This window comes from Mytilus trossulus, chromosome 2, assembly GCF_036588685.1.
Source record: "Mytilus trossulus isolate FHL-02 chromosome 2, PNRI_Mtr1.1.1.hap1, whole genome shotgun sequence".
Taxonomy (NCBI): Eukaryota; Metazoa; Mollusca; class Bivalvia; order Mytilida; family Mytilidae; genus Mytilus; species Mytilus trossulus.
In genome coordinates this window covers 82,005,272-82,023,731 of record NC_086374.1, presented here as the reverse complement: position 1 = coordinate 82,023,731, position 18,460 = coordinate 82,005,272, and the positions used below count along the sequence as shown (strand labels likewise).

At 32.1% G+C, this 18,460-nt stretch overlaps 1 protein-coding gene across 1 annotated transcript; it reads left to right on the top strand.

The window, feature by feature from the left end:
• The first annotated feature begins 2,074 nt into the window (after window positions 1-2,074).
• LOC134708130 (transcription initiation factor IIB-like) lies at window positions 2,075-18,123 on the top strand. Its single transcript, XM_063568437.1, has 10 exons — window positions 2,075-2,184; window positions 9,480-9,590; window positions 10,085-10,172; window positions 11,914-12,018; window positions 12,226-12,312; window positions 13,139-13,268; window positions 14,291-14,400; window positions 15,239-15,333; window positions 15,768-15,844; window positions 16,281-18,123. Exons 1-10 carry the CDS (start codon window positions 2,165-2,167, stop codon window positions 16,412-16,414), a joined length of 957 nt encoding a protein of 318 aa, XP_063424507.1. The 5' UTR covers window positions 2,075-2,164; the 3' UTR covers window positions 16,415-18,123.
• The last annotated feature ends 337 nt before the right edge of the window (window positions 18,124-18,460 follow it).

The window sequence follows — 18,460 nt, the reverse complement described above, 5'->3', positions numbered from 1 at the left end:
GGCAGTCATGTTTGCAGGAAGGCTAGAACACGCGAATTCTATGTACACTTCATTCTTCATTGTTCTGTAAATGACAATAGCAATCATTTGTTTAACCATTTTTTTTTATCTATGTGATGGCTCTTTTGGCTGACATTTTCAATAACATTTATATATCGAATAGAGCGAAAAAGACACACTCTTAATATCTTAAAAAGCTTAAAAGCAATTCCATCAGGAATGTAAGAACTTGAACAACACTATTTTGCTACTGATCCATGATCAACCATTAGGTATGGTGCAATAGTATGAGACAAAGATAGGTACAAAAGATCAACCATTAGAGATGGTGCAATAGTATGAGACAAAGATAGGTACAAAAGATCAACCATTAGGTATGGTGCAATAGTATGAGACAAAGATAGGTGCAAAAGATCAACCATTAGGTATGGTGCAATAGTATAAGACAAAGATAGGTACAAAAGATCAACCATTAGGTATGGTGCAATAGTATGAGACAAAGATAGGTACAAAAGATCAACCATTAGGTATGATGCAATAGTATGAGACAAAGATAGGTACAAAAGATCAACCATTAGGTATGGTGCAATAGTATAAGACAAAGATAGGTACAAAAGATCAACCATTAGGTATGGTGCAATAGTATGAGACAAAGATAGGTACAAAAGATCAACCATTAGGTATGGTGCAATAGTATGAGACAAAGATAGGTACAAAAGATCAACCATTAGGTATGGTGCAATAGTATGAGACAAAGATAGGTACAAAAGATCAACCATTAGGTATGGTGCAATAGTATGAGACAAAGATAGGTACAAAAGATCAACCATTAGGTATGGTGCAATAGTATGAGACAAAGATAGGTACAAAAGATCAACCATTAGGTATGGTGCAATAGTATGAGACAAAGATAGGTACAAAAGATCAACCATTAGAGATGGTGCAATAGTATGAGACAAAGATAGGTACAAAAGATCAACCATTAGAGATGGTGCAATAGTATGAGACAAAGATATGTACAAAAGATCAACCATTAGGTATGATGCAATAGTATGAGACAAAGATAGGTACAAAAGATCAACCATTAGGTATGGTGCAATAGTATGAGACAAAGATATGTACAAAAGATCAACCATTAGGTATGGTGCAATAGTATGAGACAAAGATATGTACAAAAGATCAACCATTAGGTATGGTGCAATAGTATGAGACAAAGATATGTACAAAAGATCAACCATTAGAGATGGTGCAATAGTATGAGACAAAGATATGTACAAAAGATCAACCATTAGGTATGATGCAATAGTATGAGACAAAGATAGGTACAAAAGATCAACCATTAGGTATGGTGCAATAGTATGAGACAAAGATAGGTACAAAAGATCAACCATTAGAGATGGTGCAATAGTATGAGACAAAGATATGTACAAAAGATCAACCATTAGAGATGGTGCAATAGTATGAGACAAAGATAGGTACAAAAGATCAACCATTAGAGATGGTGCAATAGTATGAGACAAAGATAGGTACAAAAGATCAACCATTAGAGATGGTGCAATAGTATGAGACAAAGATAGGTACAAAAGATCAACCATTAGAGATGGTGCAATAGTATGAGACAAAGATAGGTACAAAAGATCAAACTATATATAAACTATATAAGATATCTTATAAACTATATAAGATATCTTATAAATTATACAAGATATCTCATAAACTATATTAGATATCTTATAAACTATTTAAGATATCTTAGAAAGTTTATGAGATATCTTGAAGTAAGAATAAATAACAAAACGGCTTGCCATAATTCATTCTAGTACCAATCTAAAAGAAATTAATGATCCAATAAGACGTCTCTGGTTCTAAATTTGAAAGCAATCCTTTGAAATTAAAACAAAACTATTTAATTTTAATCGATTTAATTTGCATTCCTGTTTTTTTTATCAGCATGTGGAAATATATCAAAGATGTAATGTAGATCACATCGAATAAAAATAGGTATTGGAAAGACATTGCGAAAGTCAATGTGTATTGGTCGTGGCATATGTCAGGGCATTAGTGTCAGGGTATTAGTGAAACCCGGAATCCGGGAAGGTTTCCGTTATATATAAATTAATTTTATCGTCAGAAATCAGAAATCGCCGAATCGTCATTTCGAATCATGGCATCAACAAGCAGAGGGTAAGAAACATATAGTATACGTCAATAAAAACCCAACAATTTTAGATTATATAGAGACTTTTAGAAAAATTGAAATATCCCCCTATAGGCCTGTTACCTACGAGGGAGGTCTACAGAGTTCGCGAAAAGTGTCAGTCCTCAGGATTTCACCACCAAAATTTTGCATAGGCTATAGCCATAGGACTGACACAATTTTAGTATTTTTCAATAGATTAATAGTGAGGAACAGCAGATTTTCTTTAAGGATCACCAAAGGGAAAAATATTTCGCGTACTCTGGGTCTAAATCTGAGTAAATCATCCTACTTTAATCCCCTTTCATTGCTTTCAAGTTTTTTTTTATTGAGTTGTTTGGGAAAAATCCTCAGAAACAGTCTGTGAAAACCCCTTCAAATGAGGGGTAACCCCTCAATGTAAAGACTTTTATGAGGGGTACATTTCAAATGATAATTTTTTTGTTGTTAAATTTAAAACCACTCTGAGGCACTCTTAAAGTCTTTCTACATCTACATCATGCGGCGATCATAAGCACATTGAAGACTATAGTCGCTGTCAGCTGAAATTCCTAGCGGTTATACGTAAAAATAATCTTAACTATCAATCGTATTCACTCGAGATATAGTTTTTCACATTCCATTCTGTCAAACTCCAAAAGGTGACATGTAAACATGGTAAACAAAGAATCCTCATAGAACCGAAGATGGTGGAATTACTATGGAAAACATTCTGGAAAATGTGATGGTCAGGATTATTACAGTGCGATCACATAAGTTAAAAAGTAGGTCAGTACCATACCTGCCAAGTTTTCAAAATGACCATGGGGGTTTTGGGTGCAAGATGGCTGCCATTATGTGACTTATAAAAAACCTTCAAGGGGGCCTTCAAATACTGTGTATTGTTTTTTTTTGGCTTCTTCATACTTTTATAAGCCTCAATTCATTAGCCTCTATGGGGAAATCCCCCGCAAATAGTAACAGTTGGAAGGTATGCAGTACTGGTTTTTCTTATGATGATTTATGAATGGAATGTGAAAATCTACATTTATATCTCGAGTGAACGCGATTGATAGTAATTTTTACCGATAACCGCTACGAATTTCAGCTGACGGCAACTATACACATTAGTGGGCCCCTGAAAAAAATATCTGAGAAGCCCAGAACAGTTAAGTTCAGTCCCTGCAAGCTGTCAAGTGAAGCCATATAATTATATATCTTCTTTGATTTACAGGTAAAATTTAACACAGGTGTCAATTACACCTGTACAGTACATGTAGTAAGAAATTATCAAATATGGCGGCTGAAAATTTTCATTCATGAAATATTTCATACACAGGAGTTTTTTCTCCTAAACAGGAGGATGGGAGGAGACCCCTGAAAACGGGATTATTGTACTCCCATTGGGAGGTTCAAATGTATGCAAATGAGCACATATTTATTATATTAATAATTTTATTTGAAGAAACTATTCCCAAAGAACTATAAAATTGAGAATGGAAATGGGGAATGTGTCAAAGAGACAACAACCCGACCATACATGTATAAAAAACAATAATAACAGCAGAAGGTCACCAACAGGTCTTCAATGTAGCGAGAAATTCCCGCACCTGGAGGCGTCCTTCAGCTGGCCCCTAATAAATATATACTAGTTCAGTGATAATGAACGCCTTACTCATTTCCTAATTGTACACAAGAAATTAAAATTAAAAAAATACAAGACTAACAAAGGCCAGAGGCTCCTGACTTGGGACAGGCGCAAAAATGTGGCAGGGTTAAACATGTTAATGAGATCTCAACCCTCCCCCTATACCTCTAGCCAATGTAGAAAAGTAAATGCATAACAATACGCACATTTAAGGGGACTCGCGGGTCTAAATCATTTTTAGCTCACCTGGCCCAAAGGGCCAAGTGAGCTTTTCCCATCACTTTGCGTCCGTCGTCCGTCGTCTGTCGTCGTCTGTCGTCGTCCGTCGTCGTCCGTCGTCGTTAACTTTTACAAAAATCTTCTCCTCTGAAACTACTGGGCCAAATCAAACCAAACTTGGCCACAATCATCATTGGGGTATCTAGTTTAAAAAATGTGTGGCGTGACCCGGTCAACCAACCAAGATGGCCGCCACGGCTAAAAATAGAACATAGGGGTAAAATGCAGTTTTTGGCTTATAACTCAAAAACCAAAGCATTTAGAGCAAATCTGAAATGGGGTAAAAATGTTTATCAGGTCAAGATCTATCTGCCCTGAAATTTTCAGATGAATCGGTCAATCGGTTGTTGGGTTGCTGCCCCTGAATTGGTAATTTTGAAGAAATTTTGCTGTTTTTGGTTATTATCTTGAATATTATTATAGTTAGAGATAAACTGTAAACAGCAATAATGTTCAGCAAAGTAAGATCTACAAATAAGTCAACATGACCAAAATGGTCAGTTGACCCGTTTAGGAGTTATTGCCCTTTATAGTCAATTTTTAACCATTTTTCGTTAATTAAAGTAATCTTTTACAAAAATCTTCTCCTCTGAAACTACTTGGCCAAATTAATCCAAACTTGGCCACAATCATCTTTGGGGTATCTAGTTTAAAAAATGTGTGGCGTGACCTGGTCAACCAACCAAGATGGCCGCCACGGCTAAAAATAGAACAAAGGGGTAAAATGCAGTTTTTGGCTTATAACTCAAAAACCAAAGCATTTTGAGGAAATCTGACATGGGGTAAAAATGTTTATCAGGTCAAGATCTATCTGCCCTGAAATTTTCAGATGAATCGGTCAATCGGTTGTTGGGTTGCTGCCCCTGAATTGGTAATTTTGAGGAAATTTTGCTGTTTTTGGTTATTATCTTGAATATTATTATAGATAGAGATAAACTGTAACAGCAATAATGTTCAGCAAAGTAAGATCTACAAATAAGTCAACATGACCAAAATGGTCAGTTGACCCTTTTAGGAGTTATTGCCCTTTATAGTCAATTTTTAACCATTTTTCGTAAATTAAATTAATCTTTTACAAAAATCTTCTCCTCTGAAACTACTGGGCCAAATTAATCCAAACTTGGCCACAATCATCTTTGGGGTATCTAGTTTAAAAAATGTGTGGCGTGACCTGGTCAACCAACCAAGATGGCCGCCACCGCTAAAAATAGAACATAGGGGTAAAATGCAGTTTTTGGCTTATAACTCAAAAACCAAAGCATTTTGAGAAAATCTGACATGGAATAAAAATGTTTATCAGGTCAAGAACTATCTGCCCTGAAATTTTCAGATGAATTGGACAACTGGTTGTTGGGTTGCTGCCCTCCAATTGGTAATTTTTAAAGAAATTTTGCCGTTTTTGGTTATCTTGAATACTATTATAGATAGCGATAAACTGTAAACAGCAATAATGTTCAGCAAAGTAAGATCTACAAATAAGTCAACATGACCTAAATGGTCAATTGACCCCTTAAGGAGTTATTGCCCTTTATAGTCAATTTTTAACAATTTTCATTAATTTGGTAAATTTATGTAAATTTTTACCAAATATAGTTCTCTGTTACTAATGGGCAAAGTTCATGATAGATATAATTGTAAGAAGCAAAATCGTTCAGTAAAGTAGGAACTTCAAACACATCACCATCACCAAAATACAATTTTGTCATGAATCCATTTGTGCCCTTTGTTTAATATGCACATAGACCAAGGTGAGCGACACAGGCTCTTTAGAGCCTCTAGTTTTTATTTAATATAGGATTTCCCTTTATTTTTCTATGAACGAACTTTATCTTATTCTTAATAGAAAAATGAAATAAAAAAATGGGGTCACCGTTCATTTACGCTCACTATCTGCCTTCGAAAGAAGCATACATTTTTGTTAATGTCCTTTTTTTCTGTTGAACTAATAGGAGAAATATCGGTAATATCGAAATAAAAAAAGAACTAAATTACAGAAATCGCTTAAATTTTACAATTATTTAGTTTATGTACAGCTTATTTGAAAACAACAATAAAAAATATAGGTCACCGATGAGTTAAAAAAGATATTTCAATTTTAATGCCAAAAAATGGCATTTTTTAACCAAAGGGAGATAATTTGGAGCTTTTTCAGTGATATCAACATTTTAAAGTCACCTGGGGCCAACACGAATTGATTTTTTGGAATGATTTTTGAATCATGTGATAAAGTAACAACTACTTAAGGTAGTAAATAAAATTTGTAATGAAAAATTAAAGTTTATTTTTTTTCGGAAAATCTTATACCCGCGAGCCTCCTTAAAATTAAATTCAAGAGAAGTCCGAGTCTGAAGTCAGAAGATGTAACCAAAGAAAATAAACAAAATGACAATAATACATAAATAACAACAGACTACTAGCAGTTAACTGACATGCCAGCTCCAGACTTCAGTTAAACTGATTGAAAGATTATGATTTTATCATATGAATATCAGGCACAATCCTTCCCATTAGGGGTTTAGTATCATACCATCATAACATATATGAGAAGAACATAACCCTTGTCATGCCAACAACTGGTTTTTTAATAAATGTGTTTAGTTACGATGCAAAGACCCTATAAGTGAATCAATATTAACGCCAAAATAAGCAATCTCTAATGACCTGACAACAGTATTGTAACTATATATAAAAATGTATATCCCTTCTTGATAAGTCTATTTAAAGGTTTTGTTTGTTTCTGAGGTGAATACTGACATTTTTGTGCTTGATGAAGAATATTTCCATAAAAAATTGGATGTGAAATACGTATAAGAAGTCTGCATGTTGAGCTATATTTACGAATGATGTCCTTATACCTTAGTAAATGTTTTGACTAGTTTGTGATATCGAAAACCCTGGTGTAATAATTTTTCAGTAATACATAAATTTTTCTCGTTTAAATCTAAAACATTGTTACATACACAAGCCAATCGTAAAAGTTGACATATATAAACACTGTAAGATGGTGACAAGGGAATCGAACATCACCATCTAAAAATGGGTAATTAACAATAGGAAATGAAAAATCATCTCTTATCATAAATTTTAGTATTTAACTTTCCGTTAGTGATATAGATATCAAGATCAAGGAAAGGGCAGTGGTCATTGTTAGTATTAGCTTTATTTAAAGTAAGTTCAACAGGATAAATTTCTTTAGTATACATACTGAAGTTGTCATTATTGAGAATCAAAATATCATCCAAATATCTAAAAGTATTATTAAATTTGTTTAGGAGATGTTAGGGGTTACATCTATCTGGCATTATATGGTTCAAATACATGTAACATGTGTAAGTCCAAGAATTTTGTTACATTTATATTACTGGAAATATATCTTCTTTTTAGCTCACCTGGCCTAAAAGGCCATGTGAGCTTTTCTCATCACTTGGCGTCCGTCGTCGTCTGTCGTCGTTAACAATTTTTCAAACATCTTCTCCTCTGAAACTACTGAATGGATTTGAATGAAACTTAGCATGATTGTTCCTTAGTATATTCTGCACAAAGTGTGTGCTTCGATTTTTGATCCGTCAAAAAACATGGCCGCCGTTACTTAAAATAGAACATAGGGGTCAAATGCATTTTTTGGCTTATATCTCAAAAACAAAAGCATTTAGAGCAAATCTGACATGGGGTAAAAATGTTCATTAGGTCAAGATCTATCAGCCCTGAAATTTTCAGATGAATCAAACAAACCATTGTTGGGTTGCTGCCACTTAATTGGTAATTTTAAGGAAATTTTACAGTTTTTGGTCATTATCTTGAATATTATTATAGATAAAGATAAACTGTAAACAGCAAAAATGATCAGCAAAATAAGATCTACAAATAAGTTGAAATGACCAAAATTGTCAATTGACCCCTTAAGGGGTTATTGTCCTTTAATAACAATTTTTCACAATTTGTTCATCATATTTGCTAAGTTTAAAAAATCTTCTCCTCTGAAACTACTGAATGGATTTGAATGAAACTTAGCATGATTGTTCCTTAGTATATCCTGCACAAAGTATGTGCTTCAATTTTTGATCCGTCAAAAAACATGGCCGCCGTTACTTTTAAAAAATAGAACATAGGGGTCAAATGCAGTTTTTGGCTTATATCTCAAAAACGAAAGCATTTAGAGCAAATCTGACATGGGGAAAAATGTTCACTTGGTCAAGATCTATCAGCCCTGAAATTTTCAGATGAATCAAACAACCCGTTGTTGGGTTGCTGCCACTTAATTGGTAATTTTAAGGACATTTTGCAGTTTTTGGTCATTATCTTGAATATTATTATAGATAAAGATAAACTTTAAACAGCAAAAATGATCAGCAAAGTAAGATCTACAAATAAGTTAAATATGACCAAAATTGTCAATTATTCCCTTAAGGGGTTATTTTCCTTTAATGACAATTTTTCACAATTTGTTCATCATATTTGCTAACTTTAAAAAATCTTCTCCTCATAAACTACTCAACCAAATTCAACCAAACTTCAACTGAATCATCAGTAGGGTGTATAAAATAAAGTTTGTGCTTTATTTTTTATTTTGTCAAAAAACATGGCTGTCATGGATAAAAATAGAACACAGGGTAAAATGCAGTTTTTGGCTTATATCTCAAAAACTCCAGCATTTAGAGCAAATAAAACAAGATGTTAAAGTATTTATTAGGTCAAAGTCTACCAGTCCTGAATACAGATACAGATAAACTGTTTATAGCAAAAATGTTAAGCAAAGTAAGATCTACAAATAAGTCAATTTGACCAAAATTGTCAATAGGAGTTATTGCCCTTTAAAGACTTTTTTTCACAATTTGTTCATCATGTTGACTTTCTTTAAAAAATCTTCTCCTTTGAAACTGCTCTATCAATTTCAGCCAAACTTAGGCTAAATAATTTTCAGAGTATCTAGTATGAATTTTATATTTCATTACCTTGTGTATGTCAAGAAACATAGCTCCTATGGCTAAAATAGAACATAGGAGAAAATTATTTTTTTTGCTTTTGAAGAAAATAGGATGATTCAAAGAACATTTAAATAAATTGAAAAGCCAAAATTATTATTGATGAGAGATTTAACCAAAAAAATTCAGGTGAGTGATTCAGGCTCTTGAGAGCCTCTTGTTTATAATTAAAAATAATTGGCCCCCTCTTTTAGAAAAGTTTTTCCAAATAAAATGAACCTTTTAAGTTAAAAAGTCTGAAGTTTTTCTTTTCTACAACAGTAAAATTTCACCTTGTCTGAGGGACAGTCCCTCATTTAAGGGATATCCTTCATTAAGGGGGTTGTTCCCATTCCCATTAATGGGTATTATATGCAAAATCAGGTATCAATTTACAAAATCTTTTATTTTTCAGACCAAAGGCCAAACAGATATGTTGTCCAGAACATCCTTACGCTAACTTAATAGAAGATTATCATGCTGGAGACATGATCTGTCCTGAGTGTGGACTTGTGGTTGGAGATCGGTAAAGTTACTCCTTGTTGTAGTCATTAATATTTTACTCTATCTTTGAGGGTTCCAAGAGTATGGTATTCTTGATTATAAGTCTGTTTGTTTTTCCATCACATTTTTGATCAGACATTCCACAGCTATAACGGGGTCTTAGTTGATTATAAAAATATTTTTGTGTTTAATCTCACTTTGAGTACAGTCTTGAATATATAATGGTTTTTATTGATGAAGGAAGCCAGAAAACCATCGGTATTGGTCATCCAAGTTGAATTAGATTAGACGAACCTTGTCAATGGCATTGTAGGAAATCGCAATGTCAGTGTTGACATGACATATGTAAATCTGTACTACACCATGCAAACATTTACATTTACATAATGTGAGATAAGTTCAATTGAAAGCTGGTTTGTTGTAAGATTCAAAAGTCTCAAAAACTGAATTAATATTAGCTTATTAGTTTGATATATTACAAAAATGTACAAATGTATGTTTATTTTTTGTTGGCAGTGTTGTAGATGTTGGTACAGAATGGAGAACTTTCAGCAATGAGAAAAGTACGGGAAACAAGGATCCATCTCGTGTGGGAGCAGCAGAGGTCAGATTCTTTAAAAATTAAACAGAATGTGATGTAGATCAAATACCGTGAGATATGCATAAGTTGACCTCATTTTCTTGCACTGTCCGAAGTATGAATCTTCTGACATCAGACTTCTCTTGAACTTAATTTTAATGTGCGTATTGTTATTCGTTTACTTTTCTGCATTGGATAGAAGTATAGGAGGAGGGTTGAGATCTCACAAACATGTTTAACCCAGCCGCATGTTTGCGCCTGTCCCAAGTCAGGAGCCTCTGGCCTTTGTTAGTCTTGTATTGTTTTAACTTTTTGTTTCTTGTGTACAATTTGGAGTTTAGTATGGCGTTCATTATCTCTGAACTATTATATATTTGTTTAGGGGCCAGCTAAAGGACGCCTCCAGGTGCGGGAATTTCTCGTTGCATTGAAGACCTGTTAGTGACCTTCTGCTGTTGTCTGCTCTATGGTCGGTTCGTTGTCTCTTTGGCACATTCCCCATTTCCATTCTCAATTTTATTGGTTTGTTGCAAGGTTGGCAAAAACCCGGATTTTATGAATATTGCCCAGCCAAGTAGGAAATAAACCTCGATTTTGGGGGCTTATACAAATGTGTCAAACCAATTCATTAATTGATGAATTGTTGTTTTTTGAACATCCTGTACTTCTTATGTATAAACGGAGAGGAGAGTATATGTAAATGGGCAGTAACATAGTATATTTGTAAACCCTCAGACTCTCTGTACCATTGTACTTTGGTTTATCAGAATAAAGATATATGTAGACATTGAAGGTTCAATATACATCCAGTAGAACATGTTTTCTTAATCTTTCAGAGTGAAAGAAACTGTTACGGGTGATTTGTATGATTTTATAAAATTTGCAAACTACACTTCACATAAAATAATAACAGTTCATTGAAATATTATCGCTGTCACTTTCATACTCTCTGGCAATCTTCAGGCAACGATTAAACAATGTCCTTGACAACACAACAGTTGATAACGTTCATATATATATAATAATTTGTGAATTCTAAAAAATTATGTTCATGTTTAACTTATGAAATCTGAAAACTTAAGATTAATCATGTTAATAAAACAATTAAAATTGAAAAAAAAAAATAACAAACATTTTTGGTTGTAAAATGAGTTCAAAGTATTCTTTCTTTAATCTACAAAGGAGTAGGTTCAGTAAGACCCCTTTTTGGCCCCAAAATATAGCAGTTTTACAAAATTGTGAAAATGTAGTCTTTTATCTATTTATTGGAAAGTAGAATGCTAATATGCTATATAAATATGGGCTGTTTTTGACAATGCAATGGACATATATCGGGTACTAGCATCATTAAGTTGTGCTAAATTACTGAAATCTTCACAAGTTTAGCATTTTAGTAAAAATGAAAGTGGCCGCATTTGTGTTCATTCATAATATTGAAATATAAGTTGTATTTGATGATAATACATGTACATAACATATATATAGGTTTTTAATGACTAAATTAGTTAAAATCTTTCATATAAACTAATTGAATCAATTGCAATAGACACTTAAGTGTTTCAAAAGTGTTCAACATCTTACGTTAGATGAACCTGAAATTTTAGGCCAATATCAGCCCTTACCGGACCTACTCCTTTGAATGGATTAAAACAAATGAAAACAACTTTTGTCCGGATATTGTACATTGTAGTTCTGAAAATGTCTTGAATTGCATATTTCTTGTTTGTTTAAATATTATAACATTTTACCACATTTTGTTTTACAGAATCCTTTGTTAGATGGAGGAGACTTGAGTACAATGATACAAGTAGACCCGACCAGTATGTCCTATGACGAACATGGAAAACCAATGTATAAAAACAGACGTACGGTAAGTAATTTATTGTATAAAATTAATGATCATGTCACTGTCTTATTGTTAAAGGAAAAATTGTATCACCATCAAGTACATTAATTTCATATTTAATCCTTGGTGAAAATGACATATTGTTGTACTTGAATTGCAATTAACTTGATGATTTCTGTAATGTTCAGCAAAGTTGCTTTTTATTTTAAAATCGTAATTTGTATTTTCTAGATGAGTAGTGCTGACAGAGCTTTGATAAATGCCTTCAGAGAAATAGGAAACATGGGGGACAGACTTAACCTCCCTAAAATGATAGCAGTAAGTATAAGAACACAGATTTCATTCTATTAAGAGTTATGTGTTTAGATTTAGGTTAGATTAACATTATTTGTTAACTAACGTATAATCCTTCCTGTAAGAAATTATTGCATGCATTTATTATTGCATTTTTTGCATTTATTATTGCAATTTTGGACAAACATGTTTGTATAGAGATAATATATGTATCAGATTGCAACTTATCACTATTGCGATAATCATGAAGTCACATAATTTGCATTGATAAAACCATGCAATAATTTCTGAATTTAAGGTGGTACCCAACACTTGCACTAAAATTGATTTGGCTCGTTTATTTTTCATTAAATTTTGTCAAAGTACTTACTTTGACACTTTAAACAAAAATATAAAAATTTCAAAAATTTTGAACCAACCGTTTTGTCAGAAAAATTACACTGGTTATATAGCAGTTTGACAAACACCAATTTTGATCATTGAGAGCTTAATATTCCTTTTACAACACAACGTAATTAAAACATTTAGCTGACTTTACAGAGTTATCTCCCTATAGTGTTAGGTACCACTTTAAAGTAACATAAAGATGATGGCAATTAAAAGCTTTTTAAGTAAGAGCATATTGCAAAAAGAATGTTTTTCCAAAAAAAAAATGATAAGTTACATGTATCTAGATCTTGAAAACATAAAAAGTATTTTGCAGTTGACAGGTTCTTGTTATGTAGAGAGAAAAAAAGACACTACTGGCTAAATTTGGATTTCACTTTGACAAAATTGATTAAAGGGGCAAAGTAATATGTAAAACTTACAGTCATGTTTGGCCAAGTAAATTTAAATGTTTGTTTTGTAGGATAGAGCTAATAATTTATTTAAACAAGTTAATGATGGAAAAGCTTTGAAAGGCAGAAGTAATGACGCAATTGCAGCAGCTTGTATGTACATTGCTTGTAGACAGGAGGGTGTTCCTAGGACGTTCAAAGGTAAATATCATGTATGTACATTGCTTGTAGACAGGAGGGTGTTCCTAGGACGTTCAAAGGTAAATAGAAACAAAACGTATATTTATAGTAAATTTTACATCCAGTCAAAATAAGTATGGAGAACATTATCAGGGCCTTTTATAGCTGACTATGCGATATGGGCTTTGCTCATTGTTGAAGGCCGTACGGTTACCTATAGTTGTTAATGTTTGTGTCATTTAGGTCTTTTGTGGATAGTTGTCTCATTGGCAATACTACAACATCTTCTTTTTTATACATATTATCTTGATAATGGTTTTTTTCAGAAATATTTCACCAGAGCATTTGATTTGGACATACTATTTGTACTATTCAAGGCACATGTTTGCTAAAAAGAGAAGTCATTTTTTTAACTATCTAATTTTAGTTTATTTTTGATACCAGTTGAATTTGATAAAAAAATAAGCAACAGTTAATATTGTAAGCTTTCAATCTGAACACTGATAAAGCATGATATAAATATGATTCATACTTTTAATTCTATTTTATTATTGCCATGATTTATATTTATTTTATTTTCAAGTTAGTGTATGAACTTGATTTTGTTGCATTAGGGTACAATAATATACTGTGGATTCACCTATTTTCGTGGGTACCAATTTTCGTGGATTAAGAAAAAACGTACATGTTTGTGGATATCTAATTTCGACATCTTGCCCAAGTCTGCATTCAAGCCTATAGAAAATTGATAATCTTTAAAAATTTGAACATTCTGGTTTGCCTGTATCTATGAAGTCCACGAAAATGTGTATGCAACAAATAATAATGAATAGATACCAGGACTAAATTTAGTATATACTTCAGACATGCTGTTTGTCTACTAAAGACTCATCAGTGACGCTTAAATCCACAAAAGTAAGTTTAAAATGCCAAATGATCCACAGTACAAAAGGAATGGTTAAAGCTGTTGTGAATTACATGTTTAGTTAAATATATACAAATTTTATTTAATTTGATAAATTATAATTTGATTTTTTTTGTAGAAATCTGTGCTGTGTCCAAGATATCTAAGAAAGAGATTGGTAGAGTGTTCAAACTGATCCTGAAGAATCTGGAGACAAATGTGGAACTGATTACTACAGGAGATTTTATGGTAAGATTTGATCAGTTCTTAATGTTTGTTTTTGTATGTAATAAGAAGGCTTATATGATTAAGAATAAGAATATTTCTTATTCCAATGAAGGGCCATCGATGGGCAGCATGACAAGTACACATGAAACAATACATCATGATTTGTAACGGAAAAGCATTTTTATATATTAAAATGAAACATTAAAAAGTTCAGACTGATGTTATTAAATGTCTTATGTTTGGAGTTGTGAAGTTTATCTATTATTCTAGTGACAAGTCAGTGGGTTTAATTCTTCCTAGGCAATTTTCTTATTTCTATTGTGTTCATAGAACTAAGTGTAGAGTGGTAAACATTTTATACAATCAAATCTATGCCAAGCAAAAACAGGTACTGTGGATTCATTATTATTCGTTGGATACCAATTTTCATGGGTTTCGTGGGTACAGGTGAACCACGAATTCATATGTTCAACGAATTACAAATTTTCTATAGGCTTTGTACATAGAAATCAGCAAACCACGAATTCAGATATCCATGAAAATGTAGATTTTCTTTAATCCACGAAAATTGATATCCATGAATATAAATGAATCCACAGTGCTCAATTTTCAATTTTACTGAAAAAGGGAGATAATACTATTTCAAATATTGTTGTGTTTTGGACTCTAAATTTAAATTTTGAATTGTCAGTACAAATTCATGTGAAATAAACATTGGATTTATAGTAATATTATATACAGTAAAACTGAAGCTTAGAATCATCACATACTATATTCTTGGAATTAGGCAAATTGGTGAGCCAGAAAATATATATAGTGTATCAATATTAAAAGCAAGCAATTTTATTTTTAATTTCAGTCAAGATTCTGTTCCAATTTGGGTCTGCCAACATCAGTACAGAAGGCAGCCACACATATAGCTAGGAAAGCTGTAGAAATGGATCTTGTTGCAGGGTAGATATAATTAGTTAATTTACAATATAGAATTAACTAGGACAACTTTTGATCTTCCTTATGGTACTGAGAAATACAAATAACTCTCAAGAAGCTTAGAAACAATAATATGTTTCAGGTTATTTCATTTCAATTAGTGTGTTTTGGTGACAACCACATTGATAAGTTTTTAGTCCTGAATTTCTGACTGAAAAGCATTATTAGTTTACTAGATTTTACCCAGTTGTTTGATTACTCTGTTCACAGAATACCTGAAATAAAATTTAATATAGGTGAACTAAAATACTGGCATATATATCTATGAAAAGATTAACATTCAAAGGGTAGCAAGTTTTAAATCAAAGCATCTGTTATTATTACATACTTGAGTCACTTTGAACTTAACAGTTGTTTGAAATATTGATAATGTAAACACAACTGAATCTGTTTTGTAGGAGGAGTCCCATCTCTGTAGCTGCGTCAGCTATTTATATGGCTTCTCAGGCCTCAGCTGATAAAAAGAACCAAAAAGGTATTGAGTGTGATTGTACTGTATGGCTTCTTATCATAGTCAACATAAATGAACTTTATATTTAGAATTTTACTTGAATATTAGATTTTATTTATACACAATTTTTTCCTGAATTGTAAAAATACTCAATCATGGATAATTTCATATTTTATTTAAGCTGCGACATTTACATGCTTTGTTGCTGTTTTTTTCATGATGATTGCATTGGGTATTGTTGTTGACCTAAAAATCTGTGCAAGATTTAAAAAAAAATGCCAAATAATGATACATTGTTTAGGATTACATGCCTGCCAAATTTAATGATTAAGGCAATGAACTACAAGATTATGACCCAATGTCAACATTGCACGATCATGATTGTGACAAAAGCTCTACAACATTTTTGGGGAATTCTACACTAAAAAACAACAATATTGATTGTTGATTTATATTGCAGAGATTGGTGACATTGCTGGGGTAGCAGAAGTAACAATCAGACAGGCCTATAAACAGATGTATCCCAGAGCACATGACTTGTTCCCTGCTGACTATAAGTTCTTTACACCAGTAGAACAGTTACCAACACAGTGAGCCAACCCTAGCCAGAATGATGTGGATGGAATTGACTTCCTGTGGGAACCAGATATTTATCTGGTGTGTAACAGGAATATTTTATTTTACATCTATCTGTGATAGTTGTAACAGAGCAAACATTAAAAACAAATATATAATTCTGTCGATCAGAGAATTTTTCATCATAAAGGTTGGATTCTGTCACAGTGTTAGCGTGCAGAAAATCAGCCATTATTAGCGTAATTTATGTTGTTTAGTATCTGAACATAGGACTGCATTGATCTCAGTTTAAATAATATTATACTGACAGTGAAACAAAGGATCAATGATTAAATGTTTGTTATACTTGATGGTAGTGCAATACAACCTGAATGAAATATTTTTAATGATATTTTTCTTTGAATATTGAATTGAATATTTTGTCATCACTTGATATTGTTAATCATTTAACATCTGTGACGTAATTTAGGCTTTTTTACTAGCAAATTCTGTAATCTAATTTTTTTCAATAGCAGTTTATTTTCATGGCTTGTGGAGTTAAATATAAATCTCCTTGTATTAAGATAATGGAAAGTAAGAATTAAAATGGCCACAAAAATTGTGGAGTTAAAAATAAATCTCCTTGTATTAAGATAATGGAAAGCAAGAATTAAAATGGCCACTATGTCAGACAACTAAAAAAGTGTGAAAAATAATTGAGTTACTTTTATTGAAATGGGGCTCATTGAAAAAATATGCATTATTATTAAATATGAAAAAATATGGTTGTCAACACTGAAATGGAAATGAAAAAATAGAAAGAAGTAAACAATTTACTTTATATTATTGAGTTATATTATGTTATGTTTTCTGTAGTATTGTAAGTGTTGTATTGCATATTTTTCATGATTATTGTAGTACAGTTAAACATTTGTCAATATACATATGTATGTCAGATTCTGTCAGCATGGAAATGTTTTTGGAATTACTCAGTTGCTGTTCATGAAATGCATTATATTCTGCAAATACAGTTCATTTGATTTCTCACTAAACAGGGAATCTGGAGTAGAAACATGGTTTTGTTATATGTTACAAATTTATTGTTTTGTAGATCTTTGTGTTGTTTTTTCCCCCCTTTTTCATCCATAATTAGTTGGCCTCTTTTTAACCTATAAGTTTTGATTCTACCTTTGGTACCTTTCTGCATTTTTTTTTATCTTCATATAATCATCAATGAGAGGATTTTTTTGAAAATCTGAGGAAAATATTTTTTGTTTCACAGACTTTATAGGAGTATTATTTTCTACTATAAATACCAATCGAGCAAAGACTTGCAATTAAACACAGACTTTATTGTCATCCACTGAGTTGGAATAAGAGGAGGTTTTTAGGTTTATAGGTCAATAAGACCAACACTTAATAGTGACTTAACACAATAAAACCAGAAAAGACCTTTGGAGGTAAAAACAGCATTTTTTCATGTAACATTAAAACTCAAATAAAATATGTTCTTATATGAAAACTTAATTTATGCAGTGCTTCAATTTTTCATATTTTCACATTTTATTCTTGTTGCTGGAAAGCAAGGCTTTGTATTCATACCCGTCAGTAAGATAAAAAAATTCAGCTGGTATAAATTTTGTAGTATCCATAAATATTATTGCCAAACAAATATTTGTTTGGTGGCTTTAACACTTTATGTAATTTTGAAATTATTTTTTATGGAAAATAAAACAGTTGTTTTGTTATATCTTGTTTTTATAAAAGTTCAACTAGTATAACTGCCTGCATTTAATGAAGAACTGCTGTATGCAACCTTTTTTTATACGACCGCAAAAATTTTAATTTTTTGGTCGTATATTGGTATCAGGTTGGCCTCGTCGTCTGAATACTTTTGGTTTTTGCACTATAACTTTAGTTTAAGTTAATAGAAATATATGAAATTAAAACACAAGGTTTATGACCTCAAAAGGAAGGTTGAGATTGATTTTGTAGGATTTGGTCCCAATAGTTTAGGAATTAGAGGCCAAAAAGGGCCCAAATAAGCATTTTCTTGGTTCAGCACTATAACTTAAGTTTAAGTAA